We start from the raw sequence: 27,284 nt of genomic DNA, 5'->3' as shown, positions 1-27,284 counted from the left end.
ATGGACCTTTGTTAGCAAAGTAATGTCTCTGCTTATCAATATGCTGTCAAGTTTGGTCATAACTTTTCTTCCAAGGAGCAAGCATCTTTTAATTTCATGGCTGCAGTCACCACCTGCAGTGATTTTGGAGCCCCCCAAAATAAAGTCTCTCACTGTTTCCCCATCTATTTGCATGAAGTGATGGAACTGGATGCCATGATCTTAGTTTTTTGAATGTTGAGTTTTAAGCTAGCTTTTTCACTCTCCTCTTTCACTTATCAAGAGGCTCTTTAGTTCTTTGCTTTCTGCCATAAGGGTGGTTGTCATCTGCTTATCTGAGGTTATTGATATTTCTCCCGGCAATCTTGATTCCATCTTCGATTTTATCCAGTCTGGCATTTTGCGTGATGTACTCTGTATATACATTAAATAAGCAGGGTGACAATATACAGCCTTGATGTATTCCTTCTCAATTTTGAACCAGTCTGTTGTTCCACATCCGGTTTAAACTATTGCTTCTTGACCTGCATACAGATTTCCCAGGAGGCAAGTAAGGTGGTCTGGTATTCCCATCTCTTTCAGAATTTTACAGTTGGTTGTGATCTACATAGTCAAAGGCTCTGGTGTAGTCAATAAAGCAGAAGTAGATGTTTTTCTGGAAACCTCTTGCTTTTTTGATGATCCAACAGATGGTGGCAATTTGATCTCTGGTTCTTCTGCCTTATCTAAATACAGCTTGAACATCTGGAAGTTCATAGTTCATGTACTGTTGAACGCTGGCTTGGAGAATTTTGAGCATTACTTTGCTAGAGTGTGAGATGAGTGCAATTGTGCGGTGGTTTGAACATTCTTTGGCATTGCCTTTCTTTGGAATTGGAGTGGAAACTGACCTTTTCCAGTCCTGTGGCCACAGCTGAGTTTTCCAAATTTGCTGGAATATTGAGTGTAGCACTTCCACAGCATCATCTTTTAGGATTTCAAAAATAGCTCAACTGGAATTCCATCACCTTCACTAGCTTTGTTCATAGTGATGCTTCCTAAGGCCCACTTGACGTCGCATATCAGGATGTCTGGCTCTAGGTGAGTGATCACACCATAATGGTTATCTGGGTCATGAAGATCTTGCTGTGCTATTTGGTGGATATAGAAATAACAAGCAATAGACTTTTCTTTAATTTCTACATGCCTACTATTTCTTTGGGGTTTCCTGCGTGGCTCAGACAGTAAAGAACCTGCCTGCAATGCAGGAGAGCCACTGTCGGGAAGCCCCCTGGAGAAGGAAATAGCAACCCACTCCAGTATTCTTACCTGGAAAACTCCATGGACAGAGGAGTCTGGTTGGCTACAGTCCACGGGGTTTGCAAAGAGTCAGACATGACTGAGCAAGTAACACACACACTAGTTCTTGGAGTCTCTACTGAAGAACCAGTTTTCATGTAAAGTAACATTCTAAAAACTTTCTGATACTTTAAGTACCATCTAACATGGATGCCACACAGAATTATGGCTAAAGGGCAGTGTTACACATCCAACAAAAAAAATGTGATGCTGATATTAGCATTTTTATCATTTACCTTAAGGCGCTTATTCATGGAGAGATTTTCACAGGTAATTATGATAATATCTTGTGGCAACAACTCCTCCATCCAGCCTTAACCCTCATAGTTCTCCCATCCCCAGACACTTATTTTAGATTTTTCTGATAAATAGGTCATTTATTTTGTAGTTAGAAGATATAAAAGTAGAAGTGGTATGAATAATAAATCAAGGGAGTATGTGTAATTAGTATATTTTTGTGTATCTTTAGCATGGATTTTGCCAGAATCCTTTAAGATACCATAGCTACATACAAGTTTTAACTGCTTACTTTACTCTTTATTTATTTCATATAGAGGCCTCTTCAACTAAGTAATAGATGCCATTTGCTTAACTTGAGTTCATTTATCACATCATAGTAATAAAATGTAGAGTTTCAAACTTCATAATGTATGACTCCTGTAATTCTCTTAGAGATTTTATATTATAAATACATTAGATGGAATATTGATCAAAGAAGTAATCTGATATAAAATATTAATAAAATCTTTGTGCTTCAGTTATGGGTCCAACATAATGCAAATCAAATAAGAGCTTATAGTAGCATTGAGTGAGGACCTACTGGCATGAAGAACTAGGCTAGATTTCCGGTCTCCAGTCAGGCATGTGACAGCCTGGAAGTTGCCATTCTGTCCTAAACAGTAAAAAGCAGAACGAGGTGAGAAATCAACAAGTATCTTTAAATTTGTCAGAGAAATGAGGTCACAGGGGCAAACCTCTTTGTCAAATTTGAAGAGACTGACACGGGGCCACTGAGAATCACAACTCACCAGAGCAGAAACCCACAGCACAAACACCCGCAGGAACTAGGGCCAGGGTGAGGAAGCCTGAGCGGTAACCAAGAGATTGCTGGAGGCTCAGTGCAGACAAGCCCAAGAGCCCCAGGAGAAGACTCCAGGAGGACCCAGTCGTGGGGAGGCTTTCCACACTTTTGTGAACTTTGCTTCTAGGAACTCAACCAGGCTCTTATAGTGAATATCTGAGAAAAATCCCATTGTGCTTCCTGCAGGGAGAGGGGAAAGGAAGCCTTTTGAAATATCCCAGAGCACTCTGTTCTGTAGAAGGTCTGCCCTCAGAAGAAACTATTTAACCAAGGCTTAATTTGCTGGTGTTTTATCAGGGCGTAACTGACCTAGGGGAAGAGAAACGGCCAACTTCAGGTCCCTCTAGCCATCCTGTCCCACCAAAGGTGGACGGGAAGGATTCACAGGCTCACTGAAGACGGAGACCAAGTCGTAGAGCTAGAGGACACTTGCCTTCCCTCACGCTCACCACCACATCACTAAAGGTCTATTTATAGCAGTTCCCTTTACCCAGTACATCATGTGCAGCTCTCAAGAGAAGCAATTACAAGACAGGCTAGATGGCAAAAAAGTTTGAAGAGACCAAGTCAACATCAGAACTAGACTCAGATATAGCAGTACTATGAGAATTATCAGATAGGAATTTTTTAAAACTATGATTAATATGCTAAAGGCTCTCATGTAAAAGTGAACGGCATATAAGAACAGATGTACAATGTAAGCAGAGAGATGGAAAGTCTCAGAAAGAACCAAAGAGATATGCTAGAGATCAAAACATGGTAAGACTAATGAAGAAATGTCTTTAGAAGGATTATTAGTACATGGACATTGCCGTGGAAAGAATTTGAGCTTGAGGATATCTAAACAGAAAAGCCCAAACTGGAAATAAAGAGAAAAAAGATAAAAACAGAACATCTAAGAACTGTGAAACAACCATGAAAACCTGTGTGCAGTAAGAATTCCAGAAAAAGAAAGAAACAGAAGTATTTGAAACAATAATGGTTGAGAGTTTCCCAGATTAACATCAGACACCGAACCACAGATTCAGGAACCTCAGAGGATACCAGGCAGGATTGGTGGCGATAATTGAGCTAAATGTGTAACTAGATTATTTCATTCCAAACCACGTTTGAAAATTTGTCATTCCCCTTTCACAGATGTAACTTCTCCAAGGTAACATGGAACTAATCTTCAAATCCAGTTCTGTCTAAAGCCTTGTCTTCAAGAATTCCAATTAAAGCCCTGAATTAAACATTAATATTATTTCCTCCACATAATGATATTAGCTACAATTTTAATTACTTATCATATACCAGTAATAAATTTAATAACTGAAAATATATTACAGAACCTTGGTGAAGCCTAGTATATCTATAACCTTGTGAGGTAGTTGTTATACTTACTTTACAAATGAGAAGACTGTTTATTTTTTTAATTGAAATATAGTTGTTTACAATGTTAATTTTTGCTGTACAGAAAAGTGATTCAGTTATACATATATATGTGTGTGTGTTAGTCACTTAGTTGTGTCTGACTCTTTGTGACCGCATGGACCGTAGCCCACCAGGCTCCTCTGTCTATGGGATTCTCCAGGCAAAAATACTGGAGTGGGTAGCCATTCCCTTCTTTAGGGTATACATTTTTTCCCTATTCTTTTCTACTATGGTTTATCCTAGAATACTGAATATAGTTCCCTGTGCTATATGGCAGAACATTATTGTTTATCCATTCTCTATGTAATAGCTGACATGTGCTAACACCAACCTCCCACTCCAACCCACCTCCAAACCCCTCTCCCCCGGCAACCACTTGTCTTTTCTCTCCATCCATGAGTCTGTTTCTGCTTTGAAGATAGGTTCATTTGTGTCATATTTTAGATTCCACATATAAGTGATAACATATAGTATTCGTCTTTCTCTTTCTGACTTATTTCATTGAGTATGATAATCTCCAATTGGATCCATGGAGCTACAAAGAACATTATCTCATTATGTTTATGGCTGAGTAGTATTCTACTGTATACATGTAGCACATCTTTGTCCATTCATTTGTCCATCGACACGTAGGTTGTCTTTGGTGTTGTAAATAGTGCTGCTATGAACATAAATGTGCATTTATCTTTTTTGAATTATAGTTTTGTCCAACTCTATGCCCAGGGGTGGGACTGCTGAATCATGAGGTCATTTTTTTAGTTTTCTGAGAAACCTGTACACTGTTTTCCACAGTGGCTGTACCACCAACAGGAGAGGAGGATCCCCTAGAAAACTGAAGCTTAGAGAGATTAAATAATTTGACCAAACCATACATACTGAGTAGCAGATGTAATACTAAAGCTAACATTTGTAAGACTATGGATCCTTTATTCATAACCTGTGTATATAAAGGGAAGGATGCGAGACAAGGCTTTCCCTTGGCCATTCTAAGTACCTCTTGTATTAAGCTCACCAGTCACAAACATCATCACTGCTCTGGACTTGGAAGCAGAATTAGATAGAGGGAAAGAGGTCAATTCCTAATGGTACTATCTATCAACCTTGTGATCTTACAGGTTTGTGTCCCATTTGCCGCATTCATGAAATTAACATGATGATATATAGTATCTGCTTCATAGTGCCTTTAAAAGAAACCTTTCACTATATCATGTAACTTGGAGCAGATCATTGTATGTAATAAGTACTCAAGATAATAGCTGTTACTTAACATTTTTCTTTACATTACTTTTTTACCTACACAAATACATTTAAAAAATCATATTTCAGGCATAAGTGGAAATACCATTTAACTTGTATAAACACATGGGAATCTTAAAAACAAATACAATTAAAATAAAATATTATCTTGCCAGCCACGATCTCTGAGCCTGAGAGTTGTTCTCTGCTTGTTAACTCTGCTGGTATTTGAGAGAGCTAAAAACATGTAAGTACTGATCTAAGATCTACTGAGAGGATCAGGGATTCAAAAGGATTAAAAATAAAATAACTGTCTCACTATGTGAATCCATTTTATTCAAAGCTGGTATGTTATTGTTCTAAAAAATAAAGTACTTAGAATTCAAAAATTTGGGGGAAATGTAACTGAGCATTACTTTTATTTGCCAGTAATCTTACCTTTGACCATCTTTTACTGTAAACAGGCTAAACAGGCATGGAAACTATTTTTGTTCTTTTAAAACCATAAAGAACATTTTGAGGGTATCCGAGTGATAGGTCAGCAACAAAAAGTTAAGAATGTGAACTCATAACCTGAGCCCGAGAAAGCTGGAGCTTTCATCATGCTAAAAGGATGGATGGCAGGTGTGTCTGCTCTGAAAATGAGGCACTGTGAGCTATCTATGTGGAGAGAACAGAGGAACCTACTGGGCTGTTCAGAAGTCACTGTGTATGTAAAACCAAGATGATAGAGAAATCTGCTTCTGCCTCAAGAGCTTAAAATCCCAGATAACAAAGGAAACCACCCTATGAGACCAAAGTTGCTCTATTAGTCTCAGCAAAAGATTCAAGCATCCTGGTTTCCCAAAGGATCTAGAGTCACCAAATACGTTGAAAGGGGCAAAGGATATGAGAGGCAATATGATGTCGTGACAAAAGTGGCAGGGGAAAGAAAACAGAAGACCCAGCTTGTGTAAGGAATGAGGGAAGTGGAAGAGCATGAGAGAGGAATGACTTTGAATACTGGGTCTTCTCACAGCCTCTGCCCTGTGAGATTATGCAGGTCAAGGCAAGTCATCTAAACTCTTGCTAAAATCTCAAATTGGTGAAACAGAGACGATGATTCCTACCTCTGAAGTGTGCTCTGAGGCTTGATTAAGGTGATGTCTGTAAGGATGTCACCTACACTGAGAATTCAACAAATGGAGGAGGAGACTCACAAGCCAAGTGCAATTGTATGGCTACTTTTCAGAACTTGTTTTTTGAACAAATTAATAGTAAAAGGAGGAAAGTGAGTCAGTACGTAAATATAGAACATGGATTGGGTAGTAGATGCTATTAGTAATAACTACTAATTCTATTGGGTTTTGCCATTGTTTGTTAAAAAATCTTTACCCTTAGAGAAACATTAGAACTATTTACAAGTAAAGTGATAGAATAACTGTGATTTGCTTTAAAATACTCAAATAAACAAATAAAAATCCCCTATTAGATGAAAGAAGAATGGCAAAAAAAAAGTGATGAGTCCATGCAGTTTCATTGTAGTTCCTCTATTTTTGTGTGTTTCTGAAAATTCACACACACACACACACACACACACAGAGCTTTAAATATATATATATAGACAGATTAGAAGACACAAGCATCAGTCAATAAGTATCCTGTTATTGTTTTCATCACAGTTATTATTTTAACTGCACAGTGTAGAACTTCCTCAAGGGTTGGTCCACACAATGAAAGGAAGGGCTTCTACATAGAAAGATCTGAAGATCCTAACAAGCCCACAGAGAAGTGAGATTACTGTGGAAAAAATGTGAAAACTGAGTTTAGAGCTAAAAGAACTGACCCAGAGTGGTCTCACTTGGAGATAATCTAGAAATTAAGGTCTTAGGAAATGAAATCAGGCTGTTACCAATCCTAGAAATGTCCATTTTGTTTCACTCAGTTCTTTCTTAGTTTTAAAACTGTACACTTTCTACTCCAGCCAAACTTTTGTGTCTTCATTATTTTTTAAATTACTTCTTAGAAAATGACTCTGTTTAAGGCTTCAATTTGATTGTGACTTTCTCAAGAGGAAGGAATGGATTATTTCTCAACCTTTGAAGGAGTCAATCACAAAAGAAGACAACCTGAGGACCCAGGAAACCAGATAGACCGATCCAAAAAACCCTAAATGATAGAAAGAGCTGGCACAGGTAGAAGGAAGGAGTCTTAGGGATGACTGCAGGCATAAGGTAAAGCAAGGTCCTGGATAATTCAGGAAATACAGATAGCATCATGCACCTATGGACATGAATTTGAACAGACTTCAGGAGGCCGTGGAGGACAGAGGAGCCTGGTATGCTGCAGTCCATGGGGTCACAAAGAATTGGACACAACTTAGCAACTGAACAACAAAATGGAAGACACGTGGAATCAGTAAAGGAAAGTCATCAAGAGCAGTCTGGAATAGATAAACCTAATATATAAATTAGTATCTCCAGATTCATATTTTTATCTACTGAAGGGTGAGGCAGTAGATGTAACATGTGGGGTTGCAGTGAAGATTAAATGACTTAATGCACATAGAACACTTCAGACATACCTGGAACTTACCAAGTACTCCATCAGTGTTAACTATTGTGAATATGCTTAAAACTTTGCTCACTAGTCCAAGCAGTCCTGGCCAAAGCAGATGCTTTTGATGCATAGATGCAGCTATGTGGGAGACCATGTTGATTTTAAAAACGACTCAACAAATCAAAGATACACAGCACTATTAGAACTTGTATACGCTTTCACCTTGTCTCTTCATTGTTTCACTTTTAACTTATAATCCCAAGTTTTTGTCAGACACAAATATCTCAAAGTTCCTGTTCAACTCTGAACTAAATTCTCTCTAGAATATTCTAACAGATTTTTTTTTTAAATTTCCTGACTTGTTTTTTCCTACTTCTAGATAGGAATAGCCTTTCCAACAGAAAGGGTGATGATGTGAATGTGCTGGGAAAGGCCTGGATAGCTACAAACATCTTCCTCCCATCTGTGGCCAGTGTGTGAAATCCCCACATTAGTCATTCCTTTGTAGTCATGAAAGGCTTCTGCTAAACTGTAACTGTTAGCTGGGAAGGGAAGCAGGTAAAGCTTTGGTCAGCAATTAAGACTCCACCTTTAATTGTTTTATCAATTTTCCCAGGTGCATTCATTTATCCTTTCATAGTTCAACAAAACATTATTGAATGTGTATTAGAGATGGGATTAAAGGATTGAATGAGCTATTCTCCCAGCTCTGAGGAGCTCTAACACAAAGGGAGACCCTGGGAAGAGGGGTTGTGAATGCCATCACTGGAATCAGACAAACTTGGGTTCACAAACCTCTCTATACCTCAGGTTCTTCAACCACTGACTGTTTCAGTAAATGGTTTAATATGTGTAAGTGCTTTATCAAGTTACTATCCAAGAGTAACAAATATTAGCTATATTATCATTACTTTTATTATTATATAAATTAAATTGATAACAGACCATAGGTTAGTACATATTCAAAGTGCTTTGGTTCTAGCTACTGTGTAGTACCTTATTCTGCCTGGGAAATTTAAGAGCTTCTTCTAAAGAGATGATAATAGAGCTAAGTGTGGAGTCAGTGCTCACACGACAGCTTTGGGAAGAGCCATGAGGCAATTAAGACAATAATGTGTGAAAAAGTGAGCGCTTAAGCGGAAGTGGAGCAAAGATGTTTTTGGAGTAAATGTAATATGAAGAATTGCAAGGGTAAGTTGTGGGCGTTTGTGAAGGGTCTTATATATGGGTCTTATATTGGACTTTGATCAATAAAGTACCAATTGAGATGTTTAAGGAGAAAAGATAAAATCATATTTATTTTTGAGAAAAACTACCTATCACTCATATAGCCTAGAAGTATTGATATAAAAGGGGACTGGTGATAGGGTTTCAAGGAGAAAGCTGCAGTGATCTACTGGATGAGACGTTAGAGGGAACGGAGATGATGTGGAAGTTTGAACACACTCCCAAACGAAAACCGGTGAAACATGAAGTTGTGTCAAAGGACAGCAGCTCAATCCAGGGTCCTGAGAGGCACCCTAGAAGAGCCCACTCCACAGCTTTGTCCGTCTCCCAATGCCCTCTGCCTTCCATCCCCACACATATTCACTCCACCACCAAGTCCAGTTGCTCCAACCCTGCTCTCCACTTGCCATCCTTGCTTTCATGGTCTGAGCATCAGGCTATCACCATCTTGTCCAAGGACTGCCTCATTAGATTTCTATTTTACTGTTGCTGAAACCCATCTCTTTTTTTTAAATTATTTTTATTTATATTTTAAAATTTATTCTAATTGGAGGCTAATTACTTTACAATATTGTGGTGGTTTTTGCCATACATTGACATGAATCAGTCATGGGTGTACATGGGTTCCCCATCCTGAACCCCCCATCCCACCTCCCTCCCATCCCATCCCTCAGGGTCGTCCCAGTGCACCCTGAACACCCTGTCTCATGTATTGAACCTGGACTGGTGATCTGTTTCACATATGATAATATATATGTTTCAACACTATTCTTTCAGATCATCCCACCCTCACCTTCTCCCATAGAGTCCAAAGAATCCAAAAGACTGTTCTATACATCTGTGTCTCTTTTGCTGTCTCACATATATGGTTATCATTATCATCTTTCTAAATTCCATATATATGTGTTAGTATACTGTATTGGTATTTTTCTTTCTGACTTACTTCACTCTGTATAATAGGCTCCAGTTGCATCCACCTCATTAGAACTATGTGTCCTTTTTAATGGCTGAGTAATATTCCACTGTGTATTTGGACCATCTCTTTCTAATATACATCTACAGTCTGTCACAGTAATAAGCTAAAAAAATTTGATCACATCACCTTCCTGGTTAAAATTTTCCAGTCACTAGCCACTACTTAAAGGAAAAAAGATAAGCTCAATGATGACTAGTTAGATACCTACTTCTCTATCCTCAGTGTGGCCAGACTCATTCCAAGAATCCAGTGGCTGAGAAATTTTGCTGTTTACTCATATCCTAAGGAGGTATGGTTTGAATCTCTCCTTTCTACATGATCTCTCTACGATGAAATTAATCACATTCCTTTGACAAATTTTGACAAAAGATTCCTCCATAACAACTTCACAGAGACATTTGGATGAACTAAATAAGGCATTCAAATACCTCTATGATCTTTCCCCAACTTATTTCCAATATGGTTTTTTCCAGTTCTTTCACTCAAGCCACGCTATTCTGTTCATCGTCCTTTCTTGAAACACACCTTGTTCTTTGATACTTGTAAGTTTCAGCTCGTGCCATCCCTCTCGTGTGGAACCCACTGCCTCTTTCTCTCTTCCTCTCCAGAACCTAAGCATTCTCTACATCTGTCTTGCTCTGTGAAGTGTCCCCAAGTCACCTCAGTCTACTGGAAATTCTCTGAACTGTCCTAGCACTTACCATCTCAGTCGCTTATTTGCAATTTATCATCACTTCCTATCTTGGGATACTACTGTATTATTGTATTCAATTATTATTTATATCTTGCATTGTTTTATAACTTTTAAAGTGTTTATGCTTTATTTCCTTCACTGGACCATAATTTCCTTGAAAGTTAGGCCTGACCTGTATTCATGTTTTAAGCCCTTCATTTTATATGTGTGCGTGTGTGTGTGCGTGTGTGTGCATGTGTGCTAAGTTGCTTCAGTCGAGTCTGACTCTTTGCCACTCTATGGACGGTAGCCCGCCAGGCTTCTCTGAATGGGATTCTTCAGGCGAGAATACTGGAGTGGGTTGCCATGCCCTCCTCCAGGGGATCTTCCTGACCTATGGATTGAACCGATACCTCCTGTGACTCCTGCATTTCAGATGGAATCTTTACTGCTGAGCCACAGTAAAGAGTTCGGGACCTAGAAAATCGTTTGAATTAATGGACATCATTTTTACTTATTCAATGTTACAATTTTAACAGAATAAATCCAAATATAGCAATTAACCTATTTTTGTTACATTTTTTTAGACAGGCAGGAATGTGTGTGCTTCCTTTATGAAAGAATTATTGAAAACCATATGACCAAACACTGCGCAATTCCTGGTTTAGTTGTACTGGCCACTGAGCAGAGAAAACTTCCCTTTAAAGGACAGAGGGTTAAGGAGGAGGGGGGAGGAGAGGGGAAGAGAGAGGGGACGAGATGGGAGAGAAGAGGTGAAAAGAGGGGAGGGACAAGGAGAAGGAGGGGAAGAGAAGGGAGAAGAAGGAAAAGAGAAGGCAGTTATTCTCTTCTGATTAAACTGGTGGGCAAAGCATTTCCAAATCACATCGCATCCTGTCGCTGACTAAACCAGTTTTGCTCATTCTCTCCCTTTTATGTGTCACGTGCAGTGTAAAGTCCATTTTTCAGTGACCTGGGCAAAATTGTCTTTGCAGGTCATTCTGATGGCTTAGAGGAAGGTTAGGCTACAGGCTGGGAAGGCATGGCTAGGCAGCACCTACGATGCCAGCACTGAAACACTGGGATGAGTGAGGGGGATTTTAAAACTTTCAGAGGATAAAGACATTGACATGATGTGTCTACTTACCAAGATTCTAGTGCCTTTCTTCTATAATTGGTAGGGGATGGAATATGAAGCAATACAATATTGTAATTAGTATGGAAAACATGAGACTAAGTTGTCAAAAAATTTTAAATTACTATTTTAAATTTACCATTCCCCCCAACACACACAACTCTGATTTTTCTCACAGGTTATTTAAAAAAATTTTTTTTCCTAATCTGCTTTCTTGCCAATAGCATTAAAAGTTCCATTTCATTGTTGAAATGTAATATAATTTTATAAATTGTTACAACTAAAAAGCCTGGATAGAATTATATTACCTGTGAAAATAAAAATTTTCAATAGTGGAAACGTCTCATCTATTAAATCAAGATCGTTTTTTTAGTAGTCATATGGTTAGGGGGGAAAAACAATCATACAGCAAAGAAAGTCAGCCCTTGCAAGGCAGGGAGATGCTAATGGAAGTCGTAAGTGGTAAGAAAGTGGTGATTCTGAAGAACTGAATATTGTACCAACCTCTGCATGCTTCCTCCCTTTGACACAGCAAGTTATTTTATGTGGCGAGAAAGTAAGGGTTGATGCAGTACCATTATTTACTAGAAATCACATGTCAGGAGTTCATTTTAAAAAAAATTAAAAAAGGGGAAGTTCAGGCTAAGCAAAACTTGGGTCAACGGCTGGCTTACGTAAACATGGAGGTTAGGTATGACTGGGACCCTGATACAGTCCTGCAGAAGCAGCCACCTGGAGCCCTTCTCTCCTTCAAAGTGAAACCTCTGAGCAGACAGGAAGAGTCACCACTCAAAGGCAACCACAACTCAAGCTGGTGCAAATAATGGAACTGCACAGACAGCCACCTACGTGACGTGATTTCAGAAGCACATACGCACACTACTTCCTGCCACCTAAAAACCTTTGACACTTCTTTGAAACTTGCCTGGTTTCCACCAAAGCACAAATAGACATCATGTGAACTGAACTGTCTTGAGTATTTTGTAAAAGGAGGAAGTTTGAAGCACATCTTAAGAAAAACTTGGAAATAAACCAACTTTTTCAGCCATGCATTTTCACATATACATTGATTATGTGACCATTTTCAGAAGATCATACTGAAATGCCAACTATCATTAGGACCCTCTTTAAATTTCAGACCTCAGGCCCTTTCTCTGGTAGTCTTCCTTCCTTCCAGTCCTCGATGAGAAGCTCATGGCCACTGCCATTTTGACACCTGCTGTTTGTCGCCCTGGGTGCCCTCCTGAACAAACAGCCCACAGACTTCTTGTCACTGTGACTCTTCAGCCCGAAAGACACCTCCACAGTGAAGCCCTTACTGGCCATCTCATCCATAAACAGCCACTGCCAATTCTGTCAACCCTCTGATGCTAAGTTAGTTTTCTTCTTATTGCTTCTTACTTTCTTCTTTACACTTCTGGTATTTTAAATGCAAGCTCTCTTTATGAATTCACCCATTCAACAAACATTTCTTGAGGACTTAACATATGCCAGATACTATCCTATAATCGTTCCTTGTGATTCATCAGTGAACGAAACAGATAAAGACATCTACCCTCAAGGGCCTTATGTCCTGGCTGTGGAGTAGTGGTGCTCCTACGATAAACATAATACATGAGAAAATAGATGTTTGAAGGTAACAGTGCTTTAGAGGAAAGAAAAATATCAGGGCAATTTCGGAAGGATCAGGAGTTATCAAGTTGTATGGGTAGGAGCTGACTGCAATAAGAAATAGAATCAAGGTGGGCCTCAGAGAGAGGCTGAAATTTGATCAAACTGAAGGAGGAGACAAAGGTGTTAGCCATGTAGGTATCTAATGGTTGGAAGTGTATTCCAGGCAGGGGGAACCACTAACCCAAAGACCTAAAGCCTATGCATTAGCAGCAAGTTCCAAAAATAGTCAGAGAGCCGTTGTGACAATAGTTAAGTAAGTAAAGAGGAAACAGAAGTCTTAGTGTCAAGGGGTCAAGTTCATATAGAATCTTTTACTCTGAGTGAAACCGAAAGTCACTGCAGTCTTTGGAGCAGAGGCAGGAGGTGATCTGACTGATGGTTTAAAGGACCCAGAGGGATGGGGTGGGGAGGGGCGCGGGAGGGGGGATCTGGATGGGGAATACATGTAAATCCATGGCTGATTCATGTCAATGTATGGCAAAAACCACTATAATATTGTAAAGTAATTAGCCTCCAACTAATAAAAATAAATGAAAAATAAAAAAAAAAGGCTCACTGTACACTCTGATTTGAGAGTAGTCTGTAGAGATGCAAGGGAAGAATGAGACCATATATATTGGAACACCATAGTTTGCATGGCCCAAGGAGACAAAAGATGTGTGTTGGATGAATTAAAATATGAATGAATGGAACATGGAGGCTGAAGAATAAGATAAACAGAGATACTCACAAGCATGAAGTAATGGGTGATATATTTACATTGTTGGAAAACTGAGGTAGTACATTAAGGTCACAACTTATAATTATTTGTATGCCAATGTGTGTGTGTTTATATACATAGATATGAATATTCACTGCTTGCCTTCTCTGTGGAAAACACTTTGAATTTTGACAGATGTTTTCACCTAATTTATGCCACATCTATAAATGTATGTGTATTGTAGTATGCATTAATGCCAAGCTCCATATAATGCAGCTACTTCCATTTCCTGAAAAATAGCACATCCTAGAACTGCCTAGCTGAGACGGAAATTTTTAAAATTCTGAACTTCATGGAAGAAGTCTGTTCTCACAGAAATAGAGGTCACGGTTTCAATTCCCATTTAGATATGTTAGTTTTAAGTGAGGGAAAAAATTTCCAGCCACAGATTCTTTCTCAATACCAAGAAACTTACTTGTAAGGAGTTAGTTTGCGTGCTTGCTCAGTTGTGTCTGACTCTTTGCAGTCCTACGGACGGTAGCCTGCCAGGCTACACTGTGAGAAAAGGTCAAATGAGTGAATCTGGAAATCCCTATATGGACCTATCTAGGAGGGAAAAAAAGACAGATGGCATACTTGCTATATGTTTGTATGTGAAAGGCAGCAGACATTTAAAATGTATTTTTTAACATGACAATATAGTCTCAAGTTGATTAATTTCAAGGTTGGACAATTTTAGGATTTGAAAAATTATCTCATTTATCTAATTATTTAGTTAGTAAATTGTGTCCAACACTTTTGCGACTCCATGAACTGTAGCCTGCCAATCTCCTCTGTCCATGGGATTTCCCAGGCAAGAATACTGGAGTGGGTTGCCATTTCCTTCTCCAGGTGAATAATTATCAAATGTGTCAAATGTGTACTATAAACATGGCACTGACAATCCAAATTTGAGCAGAGTACTGGATGCATCTGCATGGTTGATTATACTCATTCCCAACCAAGGTACCATCAGTCTCAAGGAGAGAAAATTTGTTGTTGGTTAAGACAAAAAACCACAAACTTTTAATGCATACATGTATATACACACACACACACACACACACACACACATACAATACATAAGCAGATATACAGTCTAAAGACCCCTTAGGAAGGCAAAAACAGAAAAGATTGAGAAACACTTGTCTATTGGAAAGCAAGTAATTATAATAAAATATAATAACTCCAGTGATAGGGAAAGCATAGAATGTTGTGGAAACACACGCCAGGAGCACCCAACTTGGTGGAGAAGGAGGTAAGGGAAAGCTTCCAGGGAGAAGTCACACTTGCAAGGGATGGCCAGTAGGAATTGCTCAGGCAAACAGGTGGAGAAGTTGTTCTAGGATCAAAGCGAAGGAAGAGTTCATGGAAAAGATTTGGACAATCTCTAAACAGACTTTCGTTGAGAAAAATCCTATGTAAAGCTCTTAATTTTCTAGCTTGGCTAATTTGACTAATTAATTCACGAAGTTGGGCTACAGAGAAATCACTGCAACCTGAAAGCTGAATTTGGGTCACATTTTGTACCTCAAGTTGTCCTCTCTCACATAAGAGCCTTTCTTTCCATTTTCTGTCATCACTGCAGTGAAACTCTAGCCACATCCTGTCAGAGAATCCCAACAGCCTCCCTCACTTGTCTGCCTCTTTGTTACCCCCTAGCCTTAGAACAACATCATGATCTTAGGAAGTAAAGTGCTAAATCAAACTATCTAGAGTGCATCCCTGATGCATCCTTTCTCTGCTCTCAAATCCTCAATATTGAACCAAATCAACTCCTTGGCCTACCTGTCAAGTATTTGAACACAGCCTATAAATCACTGATAGGTGAGTACTCAAGTGTTCCATTAAGTCAGTAATTCCTAAACTTTTATAGAAGCTAAGGAACTCGGTAGACTTCCCCTCATTCAACCAGTCACAAATAGTTAGAGTGCCTATGGTATAACAGGCATTTTTCTAATCACTAATGCTAGAGCCAGAACACGGACCTTGCTCTCTCAAGAGGCAATTGCAAGTAGAAATAAATAAATAAATCTAATAATAAATCAATCAATCTAATAATTTCAATTAATGATAAGTATTATGAAGTAAGTTTTAAAAGGTTCAGTAATCAAAGAGCACCTTGAGATAAGGAGATGGAGGAATATAGACAAGGAGGTGATATCTGAGCTAAGACCTAAATAATAAGAATCAGCTATACCAGATTACCTTACCTGCCCCCTTAGAAATCTGTATGCAAGTCAAGAAGCAACAGTTAAAACCTTAGATGGAACAACAGACTGGTTCCAAATCGGGAAAGGAGTACATCAAGGCTGTATATTGTCACCCTGCTTATTTAACTTATATGCAGAGTACATCAGGAGAAATGCTAGGCTGGATGAAGCATAAGCTGGAATCAAGTTTGCCAGGAGAAATATCAGTAACCTCAGATATGCAGATGACACCACCGTTATGGCAGAAAGTGAAGAAGAAATAAAGAGCCTCTTGATGAAAGTGAAAGAGGAGAGTGAAAAAGTTGACTTAAAGCTCAACATTCAGAAAACTAAGATCATGGCATCTGGTCCCATCACTTCATGGCAAATAGATGGGGAAATTATTGAAATAGTGAGAGACTTTATTTTCGGGGGCTCCAAAATCACTGCAGATGGTGACTGCAGCCATGAAATTAAAAGATGCTTGCTCCTTGGAAGAAAAGCTATAACCAACGTAGACAACATATCAAAAAACAGAGACACTACTTTGCCAACCAAGGTCCGTCTACTCAAAGCTATGGTTTTTCCAATAGTCGTGTATGGGTGTGAGAGTTAGACTATAAAGAAAGATGAGCGCTGAAGAATTGATTCTTTTGAACTGTGGTGTTGGCGAAGACTCTTGAGAGTTCCTGCAAGGAGATCCAGCCAGTCAATCCTAAAGGAAATCAGTCCTTTGAGTATTCATTGGAAGGACTGATGTTGAAGCTGAACGTCCAATAATTTGGCCACCTGATGCGACATACTGACTCATTGGAAAATATTCTGATGCTGGGCAAGATTGAAGGTGGGAGGAAAATGGGACAACAGAGGATGAGACAGTTGGATGGCACCACCAACTCGATGGACATGAGTTTGAGTCAGCTCCAGGAGTTGGTGATGGACAGGAAAGCCTGGCGTACTGCAGTCTATGGGGCTGCAAAGAGTCAGACACGACTGAACGACTGAACTGACATGACTATCGGAGGGAAGAGACCCCCCAAACACAAGGAGAAGCAAGGGCAAGAACCCGAAATGGAAATGAAAATGCACAGAGGAAAAACTGATGGTGAATATACACCTCTCTAGCTATACCTTTCTTAAAATGTCATTTTAACTATCAGTGGTTTGCTACAGTCAGCCACCTTACTCAGGCCTCTTAAGAAGCTCAGGACCTCTCTCTCTGAAACCAGCAAGTAGAGTTAATGTCTCTGGGCCCCTGCAAATGGCTCTTTTCCGTGCCAATGACCAGAATCCATGTCCTGTCACCTCTAAAGCATGGTATCCATGAAATTGTCTTACAACTTCCAGGGAGAACCTGAGTGTCCTAAAATCCATCCCGCATCCTTGAATAAAAATCCTTGTGTTACCTGCTCAAGAGGCAATAGCGCTGTGGGGTTGCCCATGTGTGAAGCAGACTTTCTGGGTCAGAATCCCACTCTGACACTTATTAGTCTTGAGTCCATAGACAACTTGCCTAAAATTTCTGTGCCTGTTTCCTATAAAATGATAATGCCTCATGTGATTTTTATGAGAATTTAATGATGCAATGAATGGAAAACACTTGAAAGATCTTTGGCACTTTATAAATTATTGTAATAGCTATTATATGAATTCTGAATTCCTGCTAAACTATGCCTACTATCCCCAGTCAAATTCATTCCATTTCCTCAGCCTAACATAGGTTTTCTTCATTTCCAGTGGCCAAATTTCTACATACTTATAAAGCTCAGATAAATTGCCCCAACCACCTTGACATTTTTCTTGAGTTTAACTTCCAGAAAAACAATTTCCCTCCCCTGTATAACTATTAGTACACTGTTTATACCATTCATCTAATTATTCACAATCTTATAAAGCAATTTTGTTCATGTTTTGCATACTCTGCTAGATTGTAAATAATTTAAAGCAATGATATCCTATAGAAATATACTTTAAAATATTCTAGTTAAAATTTTTTAATCGGGTGAGATGAGTTTTAGTGATACATTTTTAACTCCATATCCAAGAGATTATCATTTACAATGAAATCATTATAAACAAATTAATGAAATATTTTCTATTTTTGTACTAGGTCTTTGAAGTCCAGTGTGTATTTGACATTTATGGTACATCTCAGCTTGGACTAGCCATATTTCTATGGAGCCAAGTGCTCCGTAGAAACATGTGGATAGTGGCTACCATTCAGGACAATGGAGTTTTAGGGCTTGTATTATCCTATATAGCTCAGTATTTATCACAGTGCCTAGCTTAGCACATTTTCTATTTCAGAATTTCAATTAATATTTATCAAAATAATTACTAATTTATTTAAAATAAATACAAACTCTTATCCCATAGAAAACATGTTTCTGCTATTCATGACACAAGTAAAAATATAACACCATAAAAGTAGGAAAAACTATTCAACTTTCTTTAAAGGACAAAAAATTTGTTCTTCCTCTGGAGTGAAACATTTTCCATTTCTCATTAGAATATAGTTAAGCACAAGTCCTGAATCACTAAAAGAAATAGTATGTATAGCAATAACATCATTCACTTTTTGCTTCACAAGTTGAGGGGAACAATTCAACCCTACTTTCCCATTACAAATAAGAATTTTAGACAAAAGTAATTGACTCTTTCTTTTAATTGAAGTAAAGTTTCTATGTTACATTATTTATGATTCAGGTGTGTATTACCATGTGATATTTGTATACGCTGCAAAGTGCACAAAACCAAAAATCTAGTTCTCAATCATCACCATACAATTGACGTTTTTCAACCACTTGCTCATTCCCCAAAACCCCCTCCCCTCTGATTGGTAATCACCAATCTGTTATCTGTAACTATGAATTTATTTTTGTTTTGGTTTGTTTAATAATTTTTTGTTGTTGTTTCTTAGACTCCACATATGAGTAAAATCATATGGTATTTGTCTTTCTTTTGTCTAACTTATATTACTTAGTTAATAATGTAACTAAGTACTGTAAAGTCCCGCCATGTCATTGCACATGGAATATTTCATTCTTTTAATCACTGAGTAGTATTCCATTGTATATATATATACCAGATCTTCCTTTTCCATTCATCTATTGATGGACACTTAGGTTGTATCCATATCTTGGCTATTGTAAATAATACTGAAATGAGGATAGGGTACATATATCTTTTCAAATGAATATTTTTGTATACTTTGAATAAATAGCCAGAAGTGAATCATATAGTAATTTTTTTCTTAATTTTTTTTTTCTTAATTTTTGAAGTATCTTCATGCTGATTTTCACAGTGGCTAGACCAATTTAGATTTCCATCAATTTACATTCCCACCAACCCCAAAGTGTACAAATGTTCCCTTTTTTCCACATCCTCTTTAACATTTGTTATTTCTTGTCTTTTTGACAATAATCATTCTATATGAGAGACTTGAGGTATATCTCTTTGCAGTGCTGAACCTCATTTCCCTAATAACTAGTGATCTTGAACATCTTTTCATATGAGTATCAACCATCTGCATATCTTCTTTGGTAAAACGTTTTGTTCCTCATCTTAGTGTAAATGCTTTCAGTTTTTCACCATTTAGTGTGGTGTTTGCTGTAGATTTGTCATGTATTGCATTTATTATGTGGAGGTACCTTTTCTCTATACCAATTTTGTTGATATTTTTTCATAAATGGATGTTGAATTCTGTCAAATTCTTTCTCTGCTTCTATTGAGATGATATGATTCTTATCATTTATTTTGTTAATGTGGTATAACACATTGATTGATTTTCAGATGTTGAACTATTCTTGAATTCCTAGAATAAATCCCACTTGATCCTGCTATATGAGTCTGTTGGATTCAATGTGCTAATATTTTGATGAGGATTTTTACATTTACATTTATTAAGGATACTAGCCTGTACTTTTCTCTTTTTTGGTGGTACCTTCATTTGGTTTTGATATCAGGGTAATGTTTATGTCATGAAATTAGTTTAGGAGCATTCCCTCGTTTTCAACATTTTGGAAGAGTTTGAAGGATAGTATTAAATATTCTTTTAAATTTTGGGGAGAATTCACCCCTAATGCTTTCTGGTCCTAGATTTTTGTTTGTTGAGAGATTTTTTTTATCACTATTTCAATATCCTTAAAAGAAATCAATCTATTCAGATTTTCTTTATGATTAAGTATCTTCTATTCTGTATATTTATCCATGACTAAGTCTTAGAAGATAGTTTGTTTCTAGAAATTTATCCACTTCTTGTAGGTTGCCTAGTTTGCTGGTCTATAATTGTTTAGAGTAGTTTCTTATGATTTTTATTTTTATGGGGTCAATTGTAACTTCTTCTTTAGATGTTACATTTATAAATATATATGCACCCAGTAGAGGAGCACTAGAATAAAGAAAGCAAATATTAGGGCTGACCTAAAGGGAGAAATTGACAGCAATACTTGGGAGCTTGAAGTCTTAGCCACTGGACTACCAGGGAAGTCCTGCTTTAATATTACACTTACATCAATGGATAGATCATCCATACAGAAAAATAATAAGCAAACATCAATTTTAAACAACACATTAAACCAAATGAGCCTAATAGATTAGATATACCTATATAGAGAAAGAAAAAAGAAACATTCCATCTAAAGCAGCAGAATACACATTTTTCTCAAGTGTACCTGGGCCATTCCCATACACTTAGGTCATAAAACAAGTCTCCATAAATTTAAGGTAACTGAAATCCTGTCAAGCTTCTTCTCCAAACGACAATGTCATGAAACTAAATATCAATCATAAGAAAAAACAAAATCACCAGATTTGTGGAGATCGAACAATATGCTACTGAATAATCAATGAGCTATTAGAAATTCAAAGACACAAGCACAAAATGCATAGGCAAATGAAAACAGAAATGCAAACACCAAAATCTATGCTAAAGTAGTTCTAAGAAAGTTCATGATAATACAGGCTTACTTCAGAAACAAGAAAAATCACAAATAAACAATCTAGTTTTATACCTAAAAAAACTAGAAAAATTAGAGCAAAAAAGCCCAAAGTTAACAGAAGAAATGAAATAATAAAGATTAGAATGGAAATAGGGGCTTCCCTGGTGGCTCAGATGGTAAAGAATCTGCCTGCAATGCAGGAGACCCAGGTTCAGTTCTTGGGTTGGTACAATCCCCTGAAGGGAATGGTTACCCATTACGCTACTGTTGCCTGGAGAATTCCATGGACAGAAGAGCCTGGCAGGCTCCAGTCCATGGGATCCCAGAGAGTTGGACACAACTGAGTGATTAATACCTTTCCTTTTTTCAGAGTGCAAATAAATGAAATAGAGTCTGAAAAGACAGTATAATAGATCAATGAAACTAAAAATAGTTCTTTGAAAAGATAAATTAAATTGAAAAAACTTTAACTAGACTCACCAAGAAAAAAAGAACTCAAGTAAAATCAGAAATGAAAGAGTAATTAAGTCTTAAATGTTCAGGATTTGGCAAGTCTCACTGAATGTATTTCAAAAGTTTTTCTGCTCACCACATGATATTTCTAAAAGTGTTGTATTCCAAATGTTTTCAATGTTTTTATAATTGATTTTTCTAGTTAATCAGATGCACTTATAGAAAATGAATGACATTTTTCAATAGTCATTAACAACATCCTGTCAGGATCAAACCAACTTGAATTGTTCCTAGAATAATGATGATATGAAAGATCTTTATATCCTAATATGTATTCTATTACTCTTAAATTGGAGCTACTCACTCCTTCCTTGTCACCATTATTCCTAGCTTTCCTTTTAACCATAAGCATCCATATGTCTGCAATATTGAATTTGTGGAGAATTACAGGAAATTAACAAAATATAGGAATTAGGAAGGTAAAATCACTCACCTTTGGTAATCTCAATGCTAATTTGCAAATTGGCAACTGATAATTGTTTTCATTAAATATAAGAGAGTCATCCCAGTCGTGGACTACCTTTTCTTTAGGTACTTTATAAACTACAATGGCACCCTTATAATGAGGGCAGCTATAGTTTCCAAATTCATCCACTTCTTTGATTTGGAGTTCCAGTCTAGGTTTCCTTTGTAAATGAAAAATAAGCTTGTAGTCTTTCCCATAATCCTTCCCATTGCCTAAATAAAAGTAAAATGCATTTGTTACTATTAACACATACCACATTTCTAACTTAATTTTTTAAAAATTCAAATAATCATTCATTTTTTAGATGTATCTGTTGTGTGTAAATACTTCTTGTCAAAACATAACCTAGCCAAGCGGCACTAGACTGAGGTTGTGTAAATCGCTAAAAGATTCTCATCAATACTTGAGCTACGTTCTCTCTGGCTGCTTCTAGATCTTGTATCTTTGGTTCTTTTCTTTTTTTTATGCATTTGTGGGCATCATCATTGATCTGATTTTCACTTTCTGTTACATTTTGCTACGAGAAACCACTGGAAATATTTAGCTCTTTCTCTACTTAGAAAATTATTTTCACTTCTTAACAATGACATTTTTTCCTTTCATTTAACTATCCATATCACATTGCACACTATCATGACCTCACAATACACATTCTAGAAATAAATTCTCCTATATGGTAGCAACATGTAGCTTTTAAAATTAGAGTTGAAACTAAGATTAAAAATTCCTTAGGCATTCTAGCCACCTTTCAAATGTTCAATAGCCACATCTGTCTATAGCTACCTTATTGGAGAGTACAGATATAACAGATATTCACCATGGCAGAAATACAGTGCTATTCTGGAACTTTCAAATGTAATAGTCTCTAGATTTAATAGTTACTGAAATTTCTATTTAAACCTGGTGAATCCCCCCATACAAGGATGTAAAAGTCTTCTCAACGATCCACTGAAAATAATGGAACTTTAGTGAACATAACATTTCGCTCATGGGGGTTTTACCATGACTGTCAGGCTATTTCACCTTCTCATTGCAATAGTAAAACAGACTCTGTCACATTCCCTAAGGCAGGCGTGCATTACCCTTCACAAATTTAAAAGTAAGCTATAAAGTCGCAGTTATGTTTCTGACATAAAGGTCTAGATCCAAGTTCAGCTTCTAGTATTTATTTACATGGTAATATTTACCCAGTTCTTTCACATCTGAACTTCTTGGAACCTTCACTTCCTTACCTTTAAAACAAGAGAAATAAAATGTACCTCCTAGGATTGTTCTGGGAATGAAATGAGATAACGTGTGGACAGAATGATTAGCAAAGGATTTGGCACATAATAGGAGCTCAGTAAACAAGAGCAAGACAGCAAATGAGAAGAAGCAGATGGGATTCTTACATTGTTTTGAATTTGTATTTATGACAAAAACAACCCACTTAAGTTTCTTAAATGTCAATATGAAGCTTTTATATCAGCAGCAACTTCCTGCTGTTCTGAGACGCCTCAAAGCTGACTACTCAGAGATCTCTCTCTCTATCTACCTATCTCGATCTACCTCGCTATCTCTCTGGCGGGAAACTTCCAATCTTCCCAATGAAATAAGAGTTCTTTGAGAGATGCAGGTGACATCAATACTTTTCTCATTGTTGTGACTGCTAGAGGTCATGTTGGTGGCTTTCTAAAGCACAGTAAATCTAGAGTTAGAATAACTCCAGGTTATGGAAGGGATAGCAGTATGTTCCTTTGAACAAGTCTATGTTTTAGAGGCAACCTGGCTCCTTGAACAAAACAGATTCCTAAGACATTCTAAGATAAGCATGACCAGACAGATTTGCCTTAAAAGAATCACTCTGGTTAAAAAAAAAAAAAAAAAATGGGGGGGTGGGGGAGGAAAATTATTTGGAGTCACTGAAATGCCATCTTGAAAATAATAAATTAGAATTTCTGGATCACTGGGGGAGCACCTAACAAACTCCTACTTCCATCCCTCTAGAGTACTAGCAAGAAAAATGTTGCTACTTTTGTCCCAGTAGAATATAATTTACTAAATTTCTCCTTCCATCTCATGAATGGTGCTCCCTGCCAGGTACACAATTACTCATAAGGAATAATATACATACATACATTGTATAAAGATTGAGGATGAGAAATAGTCACATTTCTATTTTGACCTAAAACTTACAGACCTTTTATTGCCAGTTAATTAAAAAAACTAAAGATCTAAAATGTAAATCTCTAAGAATCACATTTACATATGAAATAAGGATAAAATTATTGAGCATGTACTAGTAATAAATAACATTACCTTATTGTTCTATATAGAAAACATTATGTAGCTTTTTAAAGTTGGAATTTCACTGTCACTAAGATATACTACACTATATTTGGAAGACCCTTTGTCACAGTTTAAAAAAAAAAAAAACAGAACCAAAAGAGGATAAGTAGCACAAAAAATTGCACTATTTTATTTTTTTCTCCCACTCTGTCATATTTAGAGAAGTAAAACCAAAAGTCATTCATTACATACCAAAATTATAAAAGCAATCATTAGTTGACATTTTGAGAACCTTTCTCCCTGTGCATATTATGTATACAGTTCCTAGTAGGAATAGTAGGATAGTAACTATATAGTAAAAATTTGTCATAGAAAGAACAGGATTTATTTATATTTTGTGAGTTACTAGATATTTCTTATAGCAATATATTTTCTCAATAGTGGGCTTTGGAGTATTTTTCATTGAAAACATAGGAAGTACAAAGGTAGAAATATGTGCTTTTGCTTAGAAAGGTAAGACAGGGAAGTAATAGGCTAGGGACACAGAACCAGAAGACTCATGAAAACCACTGGCTTGGGATATTTCTGTGTCCTAACACATCTCTACTAGTTACAGGAACTTTCACTGTAAGCATATTTGCTACAGACATCTTTCTCAGAGCCTTTTCCCACAAACATTTTTGCCATGTAACTCTCAGACCATGGGGCTTCCCTGGTAGCTCAGCTGGTAACGTATCCACCTACAATGAGGAGAGCCTGGTTCAATTCCTGGGTGGGGAAGTTCCCCTGGAGAAGGGATAGGCTACCCACTCCGGTATTCTTGGGCTTCCCTGGTGGGTCAGATGGTAAAGAGTCCACCTGCAATGCAGGAGACCTGGGTTCAATCCCTGGGTTTGATGGGCTACAGTCTAAGGGGTCATGAAGAGTCGGACACGACGGAGTGACTAAGCATAGCACAGCACATGTAATATCACAGATTTAGTGATCAGGCCACAAGGCAATTTTGCTGTAAGAGATAAAATACCTGGTTAATAGGCTCATTTGACATATACAACCAAAAAACAATGACAGATGACAATGATTTACCCCATGAATTGTTGCTGTTGTTTTTTTTTTTTGAAACTCTACATTGGGGTAGAAAGAGGCTGAGACCACAGGCCTGACAGACCCAGAGTTGAACACATATTCCCTTGTGGCTTATCTGGTAAAGAATCTGCCTGAAATGTGGGAGGCCTGGGTTGGGAAGATCCCCTGGAGAAGGGAAAGGCTACCCACTCCAGTATTCTGGCCTAGAGAATACCATGGACTGTATAATGCGTGGGGTCGCAAAGAGTCAAACATGACTGAGTGACTTTCACTTTCACTTTTCCCATAGAACTTTGGAACATGTATCAATGGACATGTGATACTAAGCCAAGGACAGACAGTGTAGAAGATTTTTGCAATGTACCACAAAGCTCAGTTACAAATATGCATCCCAGTATTTGGAAACTGATACCTCTCTCAGTGATGGATGAAGTTTTAGTGATTAAGAAAAACAATGCCAAATAAATAAACAAGTAAAAATATATAAAAAACAATGAACAAAATACTTAGAGACAAGAGCTTAGGTACAACTCATGAAATAAGTTATCTGTGTGGCATTGGCATGAATCTACACACATTTTAATTGTATCTAGATATTTTATATTTCACAATAAAGTCTGTATAATTTTGTTATTCATTTCTCATGATTCATTAGGTGTGTTTGTTGCTGTTCAATCACTAAGTCATGTCTGACTCTTTGCAACCCAATGGACTGCAGCATGCCAGGTTTCCCTGTCCTTCACCATCTCCCAGAATTTTCTCAAACCCAAGCCCATTGTGTCAATGATGCCATCCAACCGTCTCATCTTCTGTCACACCCTTCTCCTGCTCTCAGTCTTTCCCAGGATCAGGGTCTTTTCCAGTGAGTCGGCCCTTCCCATCAGGTGGCCACATGCGATCTTCAGGTTTAGCATCAGTCCTTCCAATGAATATTCAGAATTGATTTCCTTAGGATCAACTGGTTTGATCTCCTTGCTGTACAAGAGAATTTCAAGAGTCTTCTCCAACGCCACAGATTGGAAGCATCAATTCTTTGGCACTCAGCCTTCTTTATGATCCAAGTCTCCCATCCATACATGAGTACTAGAAAAACCATAGCTTTGACTGTGGAACTTTTGTCAGCAAAATGATGTCTCTGCTTTTTAACTTGCTTACGAGGTTTGTCATAGCTTTCCTTCCAAGGAGAAAGTGTCTTTTAACTTCATGACTGCAGTCACTATCTGCGGTGGTTTTGGAGTCCAGGAAAATAAAGTCTGTCACTGTCGCCACTGTATCCTATTTGCCATGAAGTGATGGGACTAGATTCCACAATCTTTGTTTTTTGAATGTTGAATTTTAAGCCAGCCTTTTCACTCTCTTTCACTTTCATCGAGAAGTTCTTTAGTTCCTCTTTGTTCTCTGCCTTTGAGTGGTATCATCTGCATGTATAAGTTTGTTGATTTTTCTCCCAGCAATCTTGATTCCTTCTTGTGATTCATCCAGCCCAGCATTTCACATGATGTACTCTGCATATAAGTTAAAAAAGCAGGGTGACAATATACAGCCTTGATGTACTTCTTTCCCAATTTGGAACCAGTCCATTGTTCCCTGTCCAGTTCTAACTGTTGTTTCTTGACCTGCATACAGGTTTCTCAGGAGGCAAGCAAGGTGGTCTGGTTGAGAATTTCCCACAATTTGTTGTGATCCATACAATCAAAGGCTTTAACATAGTCAATGAAGCATATTTTTTCTGGAATTTCTTGCTTTTTCTATGATCCAACACATGTTGGCAATTTGATCTCTGATTCTTCTGCCTTTTCTAAATCCAGTT

At 37.6% G+C, this 27,284-nt stretch overlaps 1 protein-coding gene across 1 annotated transcript in view; it reads right to left on the bottom strand.

The window, feature by feature from the left end:
* The window catches only part of DTHD1 (death domain containing 1), a 76,961-nt gene that overhangs the window by 16,389 nt on the left and 33,288 nt on the right, over positions 1–27,284 (bottom strand). The window contains exon 8 of the mRNA XM_043871241.1: positions 22,088–22,332. Within this exon, the coding sequence (XP_043727176.1) occupies positions 22,088–22,332 (245 nt within the window). The remainder of the gene's footprint in view (positions 1–22,087; positions 22,333–27,284) is intronic.

Source organism: Cervus elaphus, chromosome 17 (assembly GCF_910594005.1).
Source record: "Cervus elaphus chromosome 17, mCerEla1.1, whole genome shotgun sequence".
NCBI lineage: Eukaryota > Metazoa > Chordata > Mammalia > Artiodactyla > Cervidae > Cervus > Cervus elaphus.
This window is presented reverse-complemented; position numbering and strand designations above follow the sequence as displayed.